Here is a 20,120-nt window from a genome sequence, read left to right as displayed (position 1 = left end):
CAGGGCATCATCAACAATATGGGTCAGAGCCATTTCATTGCTATGTCACGTTCTGAAGCCAGATAGGCAATGGTGTAGGAGTTGAAACTGCTCAACATGGTTGCCGAGGTGCTGGCATATTAATTTCAGGATGTTGGTATTTTGATGAAAATTGTGGAGGTCAGACAGGTCTGCATTTGTATTTTTAGAACTGGAGTACCTGTCCTATCTTTAAGCAATAAGGAAACATGCTCTGACAGAGAGATGCATTGGCAATTTAAGTCCGTAGAGGGAGTATGGAAGATATTAGCTCTTTGCTAAGCTTGGCAGGCAGAGGATCATCAAAGTGGTTGGAGGGTTTCATTGATATTATTGTTGTGAGTATATCCGCTTCATCCAGGAGTTTGAAGGCATTGCAGGCAGCATTCTTTTTTGTAATATAACCAGTATATGGGGGACCTCACCATGTGCTGCATTGGAATGAGGCGGGCTGGATCTGGCTGAGCAGAAGTTGAGAAGCAAGTTGCAGTTCTGATTCAATCCTACTCGTCTTTTCAATGAAATAGGCAGAGAAATCATCGCCACTTGGCAATGACCCAGTATCTACAAAATAGTGGTTAGATTGGCAAATTGCTTGTTGTTTGATGATTTTGAATATTTTTTGGGGTATGTTTTTAGAATTGATTAGTTGCGATCTAAAGTAGTCTGCTTTTGAACTTCGTATGTCTGTCGTAGGAGCTTCTGGTTGACCTCGGGTGTTTGAGGTGTAAGATGGAGGGAGAGATTCGCCATGATCTCTCAGCAAGCCTTAAATTGTGTCTTTCCTCTTTAGGTTGCAGTTGAACCATTGTTTGAAGTGTCTACTTGGTATTCTTTTTAACTGCTTCGGAGCAATCGTATCACATAAATCTGACATGGGTTGTATGTAATGTTTGGTAAGTCATTCACATTCGTCATGTTTGTGGGAGGAGGTAGGAAATTGTTGCTGATAGAAGTAAGATCAGTTAGATTAATATTTCCCAAGTCTCTAGACCATTGTCTCGGTTTAATAGCTTGGCTCTTTCAAGTTAACACCTTTACCAAGATGAGGAAAGAGGGGTAGTGATCTGACCAGTCACAGCGGGTTATAGATTGAAGTATTTGGCATTATCCTTAGCGTAGATTAGATCAAGGGTGGAGCCTCTATTGTGTGTTGGGCCATCACATGACTCGGTAAGGTTCAGGTCTGTAAGTAAGGCCTTGAAGGTGCTCAGTATGGGGTCATTAGAGTCGTTACAGCGAATGTTGAAATCCCCAGGAAGATCTGTATGGTGTGTTGGTCAGTGTTAGAGGAAATAGTCTCAATTATTTGTTTAATGAAAGGTAGGTTATTACCTGGGGATGGTAAATTGTCTCGAGTATGCACAGAATCATGTAATTGTTCCATATTTCAATCCGAAGGTATTCACAAGAGGGCACTGGAACAGTTTGTGCATTTTCCAAGGGGACCTTGGAGCGGTAAATGCACTCTATGCCACACCCAACTCTTCAAGTTATATCCAGCCTGATGACGTCCTAGTTGGGTGGAACTAGAATGTCCTGAATGGGTGGGGAGGGATCACTGCACCAAGTTTCAGTTAAGATTAGGATGTCATGGTCTTGTGCGATGATGAGGTAAGGGATGTCATCTGCCTGTTTTACCTCCGACCTGCAGTTAAGGAGCATAGACCTGAAATGCGATTTGGTTACTAAGTCTTCTTGGTGTGTTATGGGGAAATGTAGTAGACTGTACTAGTTCATGTTTCTATCATTCAGACAGGGTTCTTTCAGTGGGTTGGAGGGAATAGTCAGGCGAGGGTGCTGAATCCTTATGTGAGGTGGTATATGACAACAGAAGGGAGTGAATGTCAGCATCAGATAGATGGTCTGTAACCCTCAGGGGTCTGGAGGTGGGATTGAGATGGGGTCGAGCTCTCCAATGCACGTTCGTTGAATTCTCAATGATTGATGTCTCACACCAGTATTAGTTCAGCCTTCCCCATGTTGGTGAATTATATTGTGTATGGTGTTCTATTAACCCAAGAGGTCAGGTTGGGAATCCAGAGCTTTCCAGCTTCAAGGTGATGTATTGAATATGCTACTTACCAGTATGCATCTGTTCTTGGCATGTAGGGCTGCTAACATTCATATCTTTTGCATTAGATCGCCGCCTAGTGTTGGGTCCGGATGATCGCACATTGTTGTCCTGGAAGAGTCTTCGAAGTATCCTGAGATAGGTGGCTCCTCCCCTGGACTACAGTGTGCATGGGCATCGGCTCCATCCCCAGATTGTTTTTAGCCATTGTGGCAGAGATGGAGTGAAATAGTGTAAAGGATGTCCATGCTAATGATTGAATGCAAGAATATGTCTGCAGCTGCGACAGGCACCGGGGAGGAGGGTGGGCGATATGAATGTTAGCAGCCCTACATGCCAAGAACAGATGCATACTGGTAAGTAGCATATTCAGTTCGAGGCATGTGGGCTGCTAAATTCATATCTTTTGCATAGAATATATAGCAGTCCCTCCATTAGCGGCGGTTGCCCGTGCCAGCTGCAGAAACTTGAAAAAGTGTTTTGAGAACAGCCTGTCCTACAGCCGCTTGCTGTTTGGAATGCACATCAACACAGTAGTGTTTTGTAAAGGTATGTGGTGTAACCCACGTGGCTGCTCTGCAAATGTCTTCTAAAGGAATGTTCCCCAGGAAAGCCATAGATGCCCCCAATTTGCGTGTGGAGTGCGCCCTTGGGGGTATCGTTAAGGTACGTTTAGCCTTTTGATAACAGATTTGGATGCACTTAACAATCCACCTGGCTATTCCTGCTTTGGAAATTGGGTTGCCCTTGTGCTGTGGCGAGAAGGCAACAAATAGCTGTTTTGTTTTCCTAAAGTGTTGTGTCCTGTCAATATAGTACATCAACGCCCTCCTGACATCCAAAGTATGAAGCATTCTCTCCGCCACCGTTTGTGGGTTTTGGAAGAATGCAGGCAAGTCAATAGTTTGGTTGAGATGAAACTGACACCACCTTCGGAAGGAATTTGGGGTTAGTACGCAGTACCACCCTATTTGGATGAATCTGAATGAATGGCTCTTGGGTTGTGAGCGCTTGCAGCTCACTAACACGCCTCAGTGACGTAATAGCTATTAGGAAAGCTACTTTCGACGTTAGGAACTGGAGTTCACATGAGTGTAATGGCTCAAAAGGTGGTCCCATCAGCCTGGTGAGGACCACATTGAGGTTCCACACCGGAGCTGGCGGTGTTCTTGGGGGAATGACTCATTTCAGGCCTTCAAGAAAAGCTTTAATGGCAGGCACTCTGAAGACTGAGAGATGCTGCCTGTTCTGAAGATAAGCTGCTATGGCGGATAGATGTATCCGAATGGACGTGTACGCTAGATTGCACTTGTAAAGATGTAACAGATAGCAAATGATGTTAGGGATCGATGCATCTAGCGGGTTGATGTTAGTGGCTGTACAGTAAATGACAAAACGCTTCCATTTTGCAGCATAGCACGCTCTGGTAGTCGGCTTTCTTGCCTCCTTGATGATGTCCATGCATTCTCGAGGTAGGTGAAGGTATCCAAACTCTAGGACTTCAGGAGCCAGATCGCCAGGTTGAGCTGTTGCGGATCTGGATGCTGAATGTCTCTATGGTTCTGCGTCAAAAGTCTGGGCGTGAGGCGCAGCCTTTGATGCGGCACCACCGAGAGTTCGAGAAACGTGGTGTACCATGCTTGGCGCGCCCACGTTGGAGCAACCAGGATGAGAGTCATCGAGTGCTGCCTTAGTTTTCTTGCCACCAGCGGGATCAGAGGGGCTGGCGGAAAAGCGTACGCAAATGTGCCTGACCAGTTCATCCATATCGCATTCCCCTGCGACTGCGGGTGAGGGAACCTGGCGGCAAAGTGTTGGCATTTTGCGTTTTCGTTTGTGGCAAACAGGTCTATCTCCGGATGACCCCACTGCTGGAAGTACGGTCGGAGTACAGAGGGGTGTAACTCCCACTCGTGCATTTGATGGCTGTATCTGCTGAGCAGATCCGCCATCTGATTGTCCTTGCCGGGGAGGTGTTCTGCCATGAGGAAAATGTTCCTCTGAATGGCCCACTTCCACATGCTCTGAGCCAGATGAGACAGCTGTGGCGAGTGTGTGCCCCCCTGCTTTTGAATGTAGTACATCGCGGTCATGTTGTCCGTCCGGACTAACACTACCTTGTTGCACAGATGTACATTGAAGGACTTGAGCACCATGAAGATTACCATCAGTTCCAGATAGTTGATGTGCATCTTCTGTTGCTGCGTCGTCCATAGTCCCTGCACCGTGTAAGTGAGCAGATGAGCTCCCCATCCCTGGAGAGATGCGTCCGTTGTCAGGATAATCTGTGGCACTGGGTCCTGGAACAGTCGGCCCTTGCAAAGGTTGTGTGGAGTCCACCAATGCAGAGAGTCGTATGCCCGACTGGTAACCAACACTAGGTCTGTCAATTGTCCCTGAGCCTGTGTCCACTGATTTGCTAAGCACTCCTGGAGCGGACGCATATGTAAACGTGCGTGAGGGACTATGAAGATGCAGGAGGCCATCATGCCAATTAACTGCATGAACACTCTCGCTGGAAGCGAGTGTTGTGGTTTGAACTTTTGGATTAGAGACTGCATGCTGTCTATCCTGACTTGGTTTGGCTGAGCCATGGCCGTCAGGGTATTGATCGTCGCACCTAGAAACTGCCGGACATGTGCCGGCTGAAGATGCGACTTTGGGTAGTTCAACGAGAAGCCCAGATCGTGAAGGAGGTGAATGGTAGTTGACATGTCCGCGGCGCACTGTTGTTCCGACTTGGCTTGAACGAGCCAGTCGTCCAGGTAGGGGTAGACATGGATGTTCTGCCTCCTGAGGTGCGCCGCTACCGTCGCCAGACACTTGGTAAACACTCTTGGGGCTGTGGTCACCCCGAAGGGTAGGACCTTGAACTGGTAATGCTTGCCGTGTATAGTGAACCTGAGGTATTTTCTGTGGGACGGGTGTAGTGGAATGTGGAAATATGCATCCTTGAGGTCTAAGGTTGCTAAGAAGTCCCCTTGGTTTAACAAGGGAAGAATCTGTTGCAGTGTAAGCATATGGAAATGTTCTGACAGTATATACAGGTTGAGGGGACGCAGATCCAGAATGGGTCTGAGAGATCCGTCCTTCTTTGGAATAAGGAAGTACAGGGAATATACCCCCGTGCCTTCCTCCTCCACTGGCATGAGCTCGATTGCGCCTTTTTGCAGCATCACCACCACTTCCTGCTGCAATAAGTGCAAATGCTCTGCGGACATAGGCCGTTGCCTTGGTGGAATGTTGGGTGGAGTGGACTTTAACTCTAGACAATAACCGTACTGGACAAGTTGTCGTACCCACCTGTCTGTGGTGATGTTTGTCCAGACTGGCAGGAACTGCTGGAGTCTCCCCCCGACAGGTGTTAAATGGTCGGGGGGCAGTGACAGAGAGTCACTGTTTGTTTGGGGCAGAGGAGCGGGAATTGTTGTTTCCTCTGCCACGCCCTCTGGTGCTGTTTCCTCGATAACCCCCTTTGTTCTGCTTGGGGTACGAGGACTGTGCTCCACCTCTGGAGAACTGTGACTGTTGACCCATCTGTCCTCTGGTGACTCCACGTGCACCTGAGCGACGAAAAGTGTTGCCCCGGAACTGTTGTGATTGTAGGGCCCCCATAGACTTAGCAGTTTCGTTGTCTTTCTTAATCTTTTCGAGGGTGGTGTCAACATCAGGACCAAACAGTCTATCAGGATTGACGGGCTGATTGAGTATGGTTGTTTGAATGTCCGGTTTAAACCCCGATATGCGGAGCCATGCCTGTCGTCTCAGCATGACGCTAGTGTTAATAGCCCTAGCTGCTGTGTCTGCGGCATCAAGTGCACACTTTATGGCCGCGTTAGAGATTAGTTTTCCCTCCTCTATAAGCAGTCTGGTAGCCTCTTGAAACTGCGGAGGCAGGTGTTGTAAAACTTGCTCTAGGGTGTTGTAATGCGCCCTATCATAACGTGCCAATAGTGCCTGTGTATTGGCAATACGCCAGAAATTGGCAGCCTGCGCAGCTACCCTTTTGCCCCCTGCCTCCAGCACTTTTGACTCCTTGTCCGGGGGAGGAGCTTCACCCGTCGGTTGGGAGTTAGCCCGTTTGCGGGCATTTGCGACCACAAGGGAGTCAAGCGGCAACTGTCCCCGAATGTATGCAGGGTCTGCAGGGGCTGGTCTGTACTTCTCGATGCGTGGATTGACCACCCTCGCCCTGGTGGGTTCTTTAAAGATGTCCGCAGCATGCTTAAGGACCCCTTTGAGCATAGGCAGTGTCTTTACTGTCCTTTCAGAGACTGAAAAAGTGTCAAATAGAAAGTCTTCTTCTACTGGGTCAGCATGCATGTCCACATCATGATTAGCAGCTGCCCGTTCAATGAGTGCATGAAAACCTGCAGAATCTTCTGTTGGGGATGCACGTGCACTGAAAGGCTGTTGGTCCTGCCCCACATCCTGGGTGCCTTGGTCACCTATGTCGTCATAGGAATCTTGCTGTGCATCGGGTTCATTGACGGGGAAAGTGTATTGGTCATCTTCTCCATATCCCTCACCCTCAGAGTGGTCTGGGGAAGGTGTTGGGCTCCTTCTAGGGGGAGGCTGGATAGGTTCTATCAGGGCTGAAGCGCCCTGAGCAAGCTTTTTCTTCTTCAGTGGGATAACATAGGAGTCCACTGGTTGCGAAGTGATCTTTCTTTTGTAAAGGGTCAATTTGCCCGTGTCTGCGTCGATAAAACGCTCAGAATCTTCTCCTGAGACGAGTAGTCGACCTGTCAGTGCTCCAGACGTTGACGATTCCGATGTCTTTGGCGCCGTTTTTGGCGTAAAGGCCTTCGGAGCCTCCTTGGGCGGCAGAAGGAAGAGAAGTTTACCAGCAGGCTTCGCCGGCAAGTCCATCGGCTTCTGGTGCGATGGCATCGGAGCCGACGTCGCAGATGCCTTCTCCCGAATTCTCTGTAGTGAAGCGGCGATGGGGGACGCGTCACTCACAGCGGCACTTGGCGCCGACGAGGAGGCCTTCACCTTGCCCTCGGATCCGACGTCTTGTTGGCCCTTCTGAGTCCTAGACGTTGACGCTGCAGCCGTAGACACAGAGTCCTTGGACCGATGTGTTGAGCTTCCAGCTTTCGATCCGTGTGATTTTGCCGGCTCCGTCTCCACCACGCGCCCGACTAACGACGTCCCAGTCGGAACCGGAGTCTTGTCGCCGGCTTTGGCGGGCTTTGAAGGCGTCGCACTGGTCGACCCGTGCCGAACTCCCTTCTTAGAGGAAACCTCTTCTGTCGACGATGTCGACACTGTCGAATCGACAGTTTTCTTCGACTTCTGTGGACCGGAGGCCGACGGAGTCGATGAGGCAGCAGGTTTCGGTTTCTTTGGTGGAACGGCCGCCATCTTAGGGACGCTCGAATCCGTAAGTTTCGGTTTCGGGTCGGCCATTTTAGGTGTAGTCGATACCGTTGGTTTTAGTTTCGGTTTCGCTACGGGCAGCACAGCAAGTATGTCCGTGGCCGGGCCTGAAGGCGGGGCCGTGGCTTGCGGTACGGGGTCTTGGGTAAGGCCGACTGGCGATCCCGTGACCCGAGCCTGATCCGCATAACCTTCGGGGCATAGCTCATCACCCGAGCTATCTTCCGCGGCCCCATAAACTTCTTCGACGTCCCCTACCTCGTCGACGTATTCAAGGTCTTGACCCACGACTCCATCGTCGTCTTCCGGATCTGCCTCGACGTCCGTCGCGGGCGGTGAAATTTGAAGATGATGGCTCTGGCCCTCCTCTTCTTGGTCGCCGAAGATGTTTTCTGGATCCGGGGCCACTTGTCTGGCCTCAAGGCGCACCGCGCGCCGAAGCTTGAGAGTCTTCTTTGACCTGAATCTGGAGCAGGCCATGCAGTTGTCCTCGTTGTGGTCCGGCGAGAGGCACTTGTTACAGACCGGGTGCACATCGATATGTGGGTATTTCGACCCACAGACGGGACAGTATTTAAACGGGCTCCGCTCCATGCTGAAAAGTTGCGGTCGTGTTGCGATGAGAAGGCCTCGATGTCCGAAGAGTGATACGACTCCGTAGAATCCGACTCAAAGAGACGGAAGAACTCGAGACCGTGCGCAAACAATACCGACGCAATGAAAGTAAGGCCTTTTGGCCGTAAAAAGCTAGTTTTTCTCGGTTCCGACAGACGTCGAGACCGCATCCGAACCCAATGGCGGAAAAAAACAATCTGGGGATGGAGCCGATGCCCATGCGCACTGTAGTCCAGGGGAGGAGCCACCTATCTCAGGATACTTCGAAGACTCTTCCAGGACAACAATGTGCGATCATCCGGACCCAACACTAGGCGGCGATCTAATGCAAAAGATATGAATTTAGCAGCCCACATGCCTCGAACATAAGGTTCTGTAGAGCTGCTTTAACTAGCTGAAGGTATTGACTAAGATCAACAAGTCTGTCCTCAAGGCAAGAGGGTGCATTCATTAAATCAGATGGGAGTGTAATGTGGCCTGGGATGGAAGACTTGTGTGAGCCCTGAGGGGTGTAGGGAGGGGTCAGTAAACCTGAAGGGTCAAAGGTGGTGAGGGTTGCAAAAGGAGAAATGATTAGAGGATGAGGGCTAGTAGGGGGTCTACTAGAATTGACGATTGGAAGAGGGGTAGGAAGAAGTCTCCTAGGAGCGACAGGCCTTATGTTCTGTCAGGTGGTCACTATGAGTAGGTTGGAAGATAGAGTGGTTTAGTGGGTCACCTACTGGGTACTACATGGGGTGCCCCTCGTCCAAGGAGGCCGATTGGTAGCCCTGAATATCTCCAGGTTAAGGCTGTTGACAATTCTCGTACTGTGGGTGAGTTCCTGACCTTCTATGAGCTAAGGTTAGGGGCAGGTCAGATAAGTGGATTATGGGGGGGGGGAAGAATCCTACCTTGGACTAGTTGATCTGGAGCCATCAGCAACAGTTCCAGTGTTAGACTAGAGAAAATGGTTGTTAGAAGGTATATGTGATTAGATAGAGGTAGGTCTGGAGGAACCCTGTGCTTCCTCTCCCTCAGACAGTGCTTTCCATGGATTTGAGGGAGTGGGCTTGAGGTATACAAGGCGCAGGGAATGTGGTTCAATGAAGAGCCTCATCTCCAACTTGAAGGAGTTGGATGCCATTCAGAGGGCTCTAGTTCACTTCTTGCCCTCATTCACTCATTCAGATTCACCATGTTTGTATTCAGACTGACAATCTGGCGGCTTGATCTTATGTCATTCGGCGGGGGGGTATGGGCCTTAGGGCTCTGTGACTTCTTTCTCAAGAGATAGACTTATGGACATAGACTCATATCCTTTCTCTCAGGGCAGTTTATTTTCAGGGAAAGGAGAATGAGCCTGCATACTCCCAGAGTCGCTACTTCCTGTCTTCTTTGACAATGTGCATTTTTCCCTGTCTATTTCTTCCGATTACAAAGAGATATGGGGTTCCAATTTTTGATCTCTTTGCAACCAGAGAGAATTCTCAGCTCCCTGTATTTTACAGACTGCTTTTGTCTCAAGGAACCACTGGACCAATGCCTTTTTTGATTCCCTAGACTTCGGGACTCCTTTACGCTTTCCCTCCTTTCCAGTTAATTCCTCAGGTGGTGAGAAACATTCTGGACGATCAGGCAGAAGTCTTGCTGGTGGTTCCATGGTGGTCATGAAGGCTGTTGTATTCACTTCTCTGGCAATTGTCCCTTTCTCCCCACTGGCAGTTCCCTTCCCTCTTCCTCCTCTTGGGCTTCCCCTGCTCTCCCTGGCCACTCTGAAGAGGTTGAACCTGGGGGCTGGCATTTGAAAACTCAACTTTAATTTCTCAGGGTTGTTCGACAGAGGTCGCTGAGGCAAACCAGCAGTTTAGGAGACAGTTTACTCAAGTCACACAGTAAACATTGGAAGAATTTTGAGGCTTGGTATGCCTCAAGAAATTTTTCCCGTTACTCTTGTGTTCCTCATCGGATTCTTGATTTCTTGAGGGAGGATCTCTTGTGGGATTCGGAGTTTTGACTTTGAGAAGTCAATGGGCTTCCGTTCGAACTCTTTGGGATTCAAATGCTCTTTTAGCTGCACCTTTGTAGGAGTTTTTTTCTCAGGTGCCCAAATATTCATTATCCATTTCCTGCTGGGACCTTCCCTTGGTCCTTCAAGCTCTCGAAAGGGAGTCATTTGAGCCTCTGTCCATGACACATTTCAAATTTTCATTGCCAGAGGTATTTTTTCTGGTAGTCATTAGCTCAGGGTCTAGAACTGGTGAGATTATTACTCTGCTGATCTCTGCTCCCTTCTTGAGGTTCTTCCTTGACAAGGTAGTTCTTCACCCAGCCCTTCTTTTCTACCAAAGAGTCAGGTACATATGTTAAATGCTCACAGAGCTTTGTCCATTTGTTTGGCCGGAACAGCTTCTTTTCACAAATCCGTCTCCATTTTTGTTACCTTTGGTCTGGAAGGAAAAGGTCTGAAACCATCCTCTACCAATTTCCAGTGGATTAAGTTGACAATTTCTACTGCCTATCAGTTGGCCGGTCAGAACCTCTTCTCCTCTCTTCTGTTCAGGGTGGATCAACTAGGGTAGTCTCTTCTTCCTGGGCAGTATTTAAAGTTGCCAGTCTTAAGGATATCTGCTGTGCTGAGACTTGGGTCACACTTCATGCTTTCATGACATTATCATCTCCACCTTGGTGTGGGGGGGGCAATGGCAGAGTTAGGTATCCATGTGTTATCTTCAGTTACATCAGTTTAATTTTTGTTTCTATTGTAGATTAAACCTTGAATATGGACAGATCATGTGGGATGTTAATCTTTTCAGAATTTCAAAATCAATGGTTTCCTGCTTGGGAACTGACTCATTCAGTAAGGACTGGATGAGGAGGTAATGAACTGGGTACTTACTGTTAATGTTCATTACTCCGAGACCTTGTTTTCTTGTCACAGTATGTAACCCACCCGCTCTTTCCTGGGTTCATTGATTTTGTTTTTTATTGTTTTATTTTGGATTCTGCTTGGTTATTTCAGGAAGTCTCCTTACCTCATTTCCTCCTTCATTGTCTTCTGGGTGTTTGGTGGCCACCTTGGAGGTAGGTATTTTGGTTGGGCTAGGTAACTATGTCTGTAGGTCCAGAACACATACTCATTCATTAGGGACTGTGAGGAGGAAGACCAGGACTTGGAGTAATGAAGATTACCGGTAAGTACCCGGGTCATTGATTACTTTTGCTTTCTTGATATGCTGTTCTTAAGAAATGTGGATTGCAAATGAAGGGTTTTGATCAAGAAGACATGCAGGTTCACACAAACATAGTCTTTCATACATTAAAAAATGTTTGATTCTATTTCAGGGTCATTGTACATGCAACAATTATTTTTAATATTTTGTTCTTTTTAAACTAACCTCAGATCCAGGTGGGTTCTCAGGATTGTAATTAAGTATTTTCTCAGCATCCATATGACATCCTGACCAAATATCACCTGTTGTTGGATCGACGCATAAATTATCCAAAAATGTATCCACTTGCACCACCTTGTTTAAAAAGATACAAAAGACATTCATGAAAATAGGGCATCATGCTGTATTATGCAACCACTGCAAAATAACTGGTATAATTGTTCAATACCGTTTGATGATGCAAAGTCTTTGCTCTGGGTATGGCATCCGCTGCCCTGGGAAAAACTACCTGCTCATTTAGGAATCTCTGCATGCCTGGTGGTTATCTTTATAATCTTCCTTGCATCCATAGAGAGTGGAGGTTTTGCCTTCTTCAACGTTTTTGTTTCAAAATTTTAAACCCAAAGAGGTGGTTTGTTTTTTAGAAACAAATTATCATTGGCCCTGAACTGCAGGGAGTTTTATCCCTATGCGCTAGGGCCAACATTTAGTTTCCTTGTCGCTCTCATTGTGATCCTGGTCAGTGAAATATAGTGACTGAAGTGCCATGTGGTATAGCAACCTTCCCTGGGACTAATGGCCTAGTAGAAGACAGATCTTCATGTCAAAGGTTTCTGATTGTACAGCAAGCTGCCATTGGAAGCCTCTAAATGGGGTAGAGGAACCATGGGCTTGGATGACGAGATACCCACCAAACTTTAAATGCATCCCGAGGTGGTTATTTTTTTACAGAATAATCTATTTTTATATGTTCTTGTCCACAAATAATAGTTCCAATATCTCAACTAAAAGGCACTCAAATTAGGGACTGCGGAAGAATGAAAGGCTAAACTGATCTGGTTGCATTTCAAACTCATTACCTGAAGCTTGTAGCAGGTCTCAGAAGAGAGCATTTAACTCAGTCACACTGCTTGTGTGTAGGAATGTTATAGTAATTATAAACATGAAAACAAAATGAATGACAAAGAACGAATCAATGTGGTAATTTAAACGCACTGGCAGATGAGGTCAAAAACACTTCAGCACAGGTAGCATTTCCTTCAGGTGGTTCCAATGTTTTTCACCTGATTTAAAGATCATTTCTAAAAATGAGGAGTAAGGCATGCAATCCCTAATTGCCCAGTTATTACTGTTGGCCTAGCATGAGTAGGTTGAACCTGGTTGTAGATGGAAGCTAAAGCATATGAGACAGTGGAAAAATAATAGACCTCCTATTAGGTGCTAGTGTAAAAATGGCACAAATTCTATTTGTCCTTAACTTCACACTAGCCATGTTCTAAAGGGATATCATTCCAACAATAATTGATGGTATAAGAAATATAAACAGTCTGTAGTGTGGCGGAAAAAAAGACATGAGTCCTGCCAAGTGGACGTAATAAGATTTAATTAAATCATATATATTCCAAACGAAAGACCTGTGTTGCCTTTTAATACAAAAGAGTATTGCCAAATAGGTGAAACCCAAGATACATGGAGAGTTGAGAGAACAATATTGAAAAAGTGTTAGTCACATAAAGAAAATGGCGATAGAATGTTAAAAAACTTGTGGAGGGTTTGGGGTGAAATTGTCCTTTCAGTGGTTTGTGGAAATAGTAAAATTACGATTATAAATGTAAAAAATGATAGACCTAAGCCATAGAAAGATTTACCAAAGAAAATATTCACCCAATTATCCATGTTTCTTAGGAAATCTACTAGATCGTCTTGAACTTTTACCTAAATGTACCATGTCACAATGGCTCCCATTGTCATCGGTTCCCAAAGAAACTTATCACAGGTGTGAAATGCTTATATGGCACCAGCCTCATCACCACCCTCCGATACAAACCTTTTATTCATATTGGACTTCAATCTCTACGGAAGAGGACAACATCCAGTTCTATCACTGATAACACATCTTGAGTCAAACTGTCCGAAGCTGAGGACTCCCTTGATAACATACATTCAAGACCATACATCTCTGCCATCAACCTGTCACCAGCCACAAGCTTAACAGTAATAAGCTCCCATGTAACCTCAACACTCTACTTTTGGTCCACTAGCAACCATATAAAAATCATACTGATTCTCTACTTGTCTCCATCACTCGAGTAGGTGAGATTAACACTGACCTTCCTTTCAAACTGTACCCAGGACAATGGATGCTAACTAGATCACCAATCTTGAATTCCACCCTTTAAATATTCTTGTCAGAATAGGCTCAATATATGCACCACAGTAAACACAATGTGCTTTAAACACTGCACCCATATTGTTGATCGGTGCTGGATAAACAACATTCTAGGTTTGTCTTTCTGTAGCTGTACAGCTTCATAGATCTACAATAAACAAAGACAGACAGCAGATACCAACAGTCGAAAGTAGGATCTTCTCCAACTACTGGTAGTCAATTGTTATATGGGAAAGGAACACAAAATCACTGGTGAAGATTAACAGGGACTTCATTGGTAGATGTCAGTCCCATTAACAATGGCAGCCGTGCCGGTGACATGATTTTGAATGAACGAATGATACAGATCATGTAATCCTTGCACCATCACTACAGACAACTAATAGTGCAAATAATTCCCACCTTAAAAGTGCTAGATTGCAAAACAACCTGATATAATAGGAATCTCCCTAACCAAAGGATTTCAGACATCGCCTGAGCCCCCACACCCTTGACTGGTCTCATTAATACAACAAATATCTCAATCTGTCATTCTCCGTGACTTAGACTGCACCACTTGTAGTACAGTACTACCTAATGAAGGCTACAGTGTTTAAACGTGGATGGACCCACTAATAAATCCACATACCAGAATGCCTTGGTGTTATACACTGGACTATAGAGAAACCAATAGGTTTGTAAGAAGAACCCACTCCCACCAACCTAGTTGGTGGCATGCTTCATCAGTTCCCAGCTGTGCTGCCAAGTGCAACCCAGCTGAGCTTCTAAGCCAGAATGACGGTGGAGCAGGTTTGGTTTTTGGGTGTGAAGGGTGCTCACAGTGGTGATTTAAAATGTCTCTGGGATTCCCCACTGATGGTGTTTATTCCTGGGGTCCTAGGACACAGTTAAAAAGAGAGCGGGGTTATTGTAAAGGTGAAAATTGGTCCTCATTATCCCCATTAGCTGGTCGACATGTTTCAGCCTCGACTGAAATGAGGCTTTCTTCAGGACCATAGAGAAGTGAAATGTGGTGTGGCAAAGGATAATGTGGCAAGGCATTGAAGCACCGCTGGGAACCCAATGATGAAGCATGCCACAAATTAGGTTGGTGTGTGAGGGTTCTTCTTACAAACCTATAGGTTTCTCGATATTCCAGTGTATAACACAGAGTCATCCTGGTATATGGATTCATTAGTGGGTCTGTCCACGTTGTTCTTTATTAGTGAAACAGAGCGGAAAAAGATGTACCCCCTATGTTCTTCCTCGCTTGTTACCCTATTACAATTTTTAAACACCATGGCAAGACAACAGAGTTCTACTACCTGGACTTTAAGGTTCTGGACACAAAGCCAATTTTCACCAGAATCAAGACTTCCACATTCCATTTGGATATAAAGGATTGTTGTTTAATGAACCCACATATCTTGATGTGATGTCAGCATAGTTCTTGAAACAGACTGGTGAAAAATTCACTCAATTCTGAGAAATGTTTATGCATTCAGTCCCAGGTCTCATGCAGAAAGTGTATTATATATTTAGGAATCACTCATAGGCTGTGGGAGCCCAGAGGTCATATTTTAGTAGGAGGCCACATTTTTCATTTTGATTTGTTTGAAACATTTCCAAGATTAACTTTTCATTTGATCCCTGATCTGTAAAGGGGGAGTTCTGTGAGTTTTAAAACATACATAGATCATAGAGCTAAGAATCAAATTCCTACCTTCACTGGAGATAGAGACCAGTTGGCATTCTTTTCCAAAACATGGATTGATTGATCAACAACGTCCGCTACATAAACATACCTAAAAACAAAATATTGTTGTTATGCATGTCAAGACAGCCAAACTTTTCACAAGTAAGTACGGCCCAATTCACAAACCTTTTTACTCACTTATGTCAGGACATAGCAAAGTATACTATAATTACGATTCTATGTCACAAAAGAAATGCTGCGAGTTGGATAACTACAGAGTGGTCATTTGACGGTATTTGCAAAGTATGCTGTGCATTTCCACAATTCTGTACTCTTCTAAACTGTAAATGTATGTGTCACTAATTTGTTCCCAAAAAACACGGCTGTGCGGGGATATGCCAATAGTTGATGAGTGTATTCAAATAATCACAAAAGCAAATGAAAATTGAATGGGACGATCCTTGGGAGGTATATAAAGTCTTGTTTCGACTAAGGCAGCTGGAAGTGTAACCTTGGTGAATTCTCCATGTGATTGGATACAGAGGTCTTAAATATATATACTTTTTTAAACTAAAAAACACAAAGGTTACAGAGAAGTTATAGTTAGGAAATACAATTAAACAAAACCTTAAACATTCATAAAAAACCCAAAGGTTACAGGGACATTATAATTAGGCTCATATTTCACCCGTACAAAACCCTTGACATTCAGCAGTTACTGTTACCTGAGCGAACTGTAACTCACGCCCCCACAATACACTGCTTATGACCTCACATATTACATCACTGATGACATCTCACATGACATACTCTCAAATCACATCACTGATGACATCATCTAGTGAGTGAAAGGGTTTCTTGAATGTTTCTGAGAGTTAAAGATATATAGTAAGCTGGTGCCCAAGTTAAATTAATATTATTTCTAAACTAGTAATGAGTCATACTGTTTCTAACATATGTCATCTAAGTCGGTGTGTGACCGTCAGTGTGGGATTGGGTGTTTGAGTGCTGTATGTGTGTGAGCAGGTGTGTGAGTGGACGTATAGATGAATAAAGGGGTGAGTACCTGTATGGGTGTGTGAATGACTGAGTGGTTGAATTGGTAATTGGTTGTATGTATGGGTCAGTGAGTGGCTGCCTCAGTGGCTCTATGGGCGGGGGAGTGTGAGAGTGGCCATTTTGGTGACCGATGGCACTGTTAGTGCCTCTATAGGTGGGTGAGTGAGTGGGTATGTTAGTGGCTGTATGAATGGATGGATGTTTAAATAAGTGAGTGTGTGTGAGTGTTTGTTGTGCATAGTAAGTGTCTGGTTGACTGGCTGTACAGGTGAGTGAGAGGGTGTGTGACTGCTTGTATGGATGTGTGAATGGATATGCAACTGGTTAACTGGATTAGTGAATGGATGTATGAGTAGCTGTATGGGTGAAAGGCTCTGCGAGTAGCTACATGGGGAACGCTAGAGTGAGTGGGTGAGTGATTGTGTGAGTTGCAGTATTAGTGAGTGAGTAGCTATATGGGTGAGTGAATGCTAGTGTGAGTAGCTGTATGGGGGAGTGTGTAGATATAGGAATGGGTGTATAGGTGGGGGACTAGGTGTGTAAGTGGCTGTATGGGTAGGTGATTTGGCTGTGTTAGTGGGTGTGAGAGTGAGTGGATTTGTGTGAGTTGATGAATGGGTTTGTGAATGGGTGAGTGGTTGTGTATCTGTGGATGATGTCATCAGTGATGTATCTGACCAGGTCATGGGTGATGTTATATGTGAGGTCATAAGTAGTACATTACGAGGGTGTAAGTTATAGTTAGCTCAGGTAACTATAACTTCTGCATTTCAATGGTTTTGTTCAAGTGAAATATGAACATAACTATAACGTTCCTGTAACCTTTATTTTTTTGCAGTGAATTTCTAAGGTTTTTTTGTTAATAGTTGCTAACTCATCTCTTTTTTTAATGGTATTTCCTAACTATTACATCCCTGTTATGGTTATGTTTTTAAGTGAATTTCTAAAGTGTTTTAAGGTGGGTCTGAGTTATCTGCAGTAATATGTTGCTTATATTATTAGTATTATTTTTGGGAGTTGCAGATACATCGTGAATCATCAAAGGAGAGTCGCAACTCTGGCGTGATTTTGGCAGTACTGAAAGAGATATATAGACACTTTAAAAGTTTTGTGGTTTAGTACTAAAGACATAGGAGTAGTGTAATTATAGAGTAACTATTTTAAAGGTGGTTTTAATATATTTTCTGAAGTCTGTTGTGACCAATGCCGTCACGCATTTCCGGGGTCTATGGAGGCACCACTCTGCTGTAATTTTAGTAGTAATTAAACACATATATAGACGGTTTAAAATTCTTCTTTAAAATAAGAGGATTGCTTTTAAAGTGTTAACAATAGTAGCAACATACATTAATAATATTTTTGTTCTTGGTTGAATGTATCATGAGACGGCAATGAGGTCACAACATCATCAGGACTCGAATGTGACCGATGAACAAACAGATATGATAGGCTGAAACGCCTTTCAACCATTGCAAGATGAAGCTCACACCCTTATTGAGCAACTTTTAGCAATTGTTTTTGACACCTCTCTTCTGCATTAATTTAGTTTTTTGTGTGGTGTTTTACTTTATTTAATATCGGAAGAGAGATGGCATCTGCTGCTGCAAATGACCCCAAAGATCAGAATGGTAGCTTATCAGATTCAGATGTTTGGCCAAAGTAAAAAAGTTTTGCCTGACAATTTTTTGTAGCATTCAGGAAGGCCAGAAGAAAGTTGTGCAATGAAGGTAACTTGCAATACTTGCAAGACAGTATTTCAAGAGGAACGGACCACCGGTACTCCTGTGGTACTTCCAACATGCTAAAATACTTGAGGACCATGCACTCAAATTATTTAATTTGTGCTGAGGATGAGAGACAAAGGAGTGAGGGTGGAACATTGGTTTCAGATGGTGCAGAACCAGGTACATCATTAGCTCTTGAGATAACACAGTTGGATATCACCATTACAGAATTTGCAAGAGTCAGGCAATTTTGTCTGAATTGCAAACACATTCTAAGTGTGGGTGAGCAATCGCATCCTGCTCTAAAAGTCTAAAAGACACAGTGGACACTCACAAAGGTTAGTTTAAAAAAAATGTTCTTACAGTAGTTTTGTGTTTTTTGTTCATAAAAACGTTTTTGACTTATTTGAATTTTTTTTTAATTTAGAAATAAAACAAAGTAAACAGAAAAAGAAGAAAAAAACAGTTTGTAAGGACCACCAATTCTGGGTTAATAAAGAAAAAGTATATGTTCTATGTACCAGTATGAGCTTGTTATTATGTGTATCATTGTGCCAATTAGTGTATAAATGAGTGGGTAGGTGTGTGGATGTCTGTATGGGTGAGTGAATAGTGTGTGGGTGGCTAAATAGGTGAATTAGTGAATGTGTGAGTGAGTTTGTGAGAGGCCGTGTAGGTGAGTCAGTGGGTGTGTCAGTGGTGTGTCAGAACCTCGATGGGTGAGTGTGAGAGTGCCTGTATTGAAGTGTGAGTGGCTGTGTGGGTGAATAAATGGGTGTGCGAGTGGCTGTGAGGGTGAGTGAGTGGCTATGTGAGTAGCTGTATAAGAGACTGGGTGTATTAGTGGTGTATGGGTGCTTGAATGGGTGTGTGAGTAGCTGGAAGATAAGTGAGCATGTGATTGGGTGTATGGGTGAGTAAGTTGGTGTGCGAGTGGCTGTATAAGTGAGTATGTGTCTCAGTGGGTATGTGCGTGGCTGTATGAGATCATGAATGGATGTGCGAGTGGATGGATTGGTGAGTGCGCAGTGTGGGTAGTATGGCAAACTGAGTGGGTGTGTGATTTAATATATGAATGGATGGGTGGGTGCAAGAGTGGTTGTATGAGTGAGTTAGTAGCTGTGTGAGTGGATGTATGGGTGAGTGAGTGGGTGTTTGTGTGGATGTATGGGTGAGTTAAAGCGTGCTATTTCCTGTAGGAGTGAGTGAAGTGGTGTGTGAGTGGTAATATAGGTATGCGCGTGAAGGGATGAGTTCTTGTAGGAGTGAGGTAGGTCGTTTGTGGGTATCTGTATGGCTGAATAACTGAATATGTGAAAGGTTGTATGAGTAAGTGTGGCTCGGTGACTGTATACTTATGTGAGTATGTAATGGAGGCTGTATGGGTGAATTAGTGTGTGCATGAGTAGCTATAAGGGTGAGTGAATGTGTATTTATGTACCTGTAGGAGTGAGTGGCTGTGTCAGTGACTTTATTAGTGAGTGACTAGTATTCGAATCGCTGTATCAGTGTATGAGCTGATGTGTTACTGGCTGTAGAGGTGATTGACTGGGTGCGTGAGGGGATATATAGGTAAGTGTCAGAGTAGTAAGTGTAATCTTACCGGCAAGACTTGCACAGGAACAGAGATGCTAGTTCCCAACTCCCTTCCAGGAATGTTCCAGAATCAGTCTTTGAACTTGACTCTAAGAAACTCCCAGGGGGGGAAGGGGAGTGGATAAAATAATAAAGAAAATCAGAAAAGATTGCACTGGAACTGTTCTACGGCTTCTCTTGTTCTGTCCGACCCGCAGACTGTTCTTCAGAGACAACCTTAAAGTATTTAAAGAGACATTGTTAGCATAAACCCCCTCTACTCTATTCCCTACTCTCAATGTATCTATTCATACCTGTAGTCCCAGAGCCTTAGCTTCTCTTCTACTTGGTACGCTCTCTCTCGCTCTTCTCTTTCTTGAACGTGAGAACTATTAAGAAATGACAACTTCACTCTTGTGTACTTCTCTTAACAGTTATATTCTCTCTATTTATT

At 44.7% G+C, this 20,120-nt stretch overlaps 1 protein-coding gene across 1 annotated transcript in view; it reads right to left on the bottom strand.

Moving 5' to 3' along the window:
- LOC144784742 (serum paraoxonase/arylesterase 2-like) overlaps nucleotides 1-20,120 on the bottom strand; it is a 499,971-nt gene that overhangs the window by 15,268 nt on the left and 464,583 nt on the right. Inside the window, exons 7-8 of the mRNA XM_078663730.1 lie at nucleotides 15,336-15,417; nucleotides 11,470-11,598 (exon numbers count right to left, since the gene is read on the bottom strand). Of these exons, the coding sequence (XP_078519856.1) occupies nucleotides 11,470-11,598; nucleotides 15,336-15,417 (211 nt within the window). The remainder of the gene's footprint in view (nucleotides 1-11,469; nucleotides 11,599-15,335; nucleotides 15,418-20,120) is intronic.

The sequence above is a fragment of the Lissotriton helveticus genome, chromosome 10 (genome assembly GCF_964261635.1).
Source record: "Lissotriton helveticus chromosome 10, aLisHel1.1, whole genome shotgun sequence".
Classification (NCBI taxonomy): Eukaryota; Metazoa; Chordata; class Amphibia; order Caudata; family Salamandridae; genus Lissotriton; species Lissotriton helveticus.
This window is presented reverse-complemented; position numbering and strand designations above follow the sequence as displayed.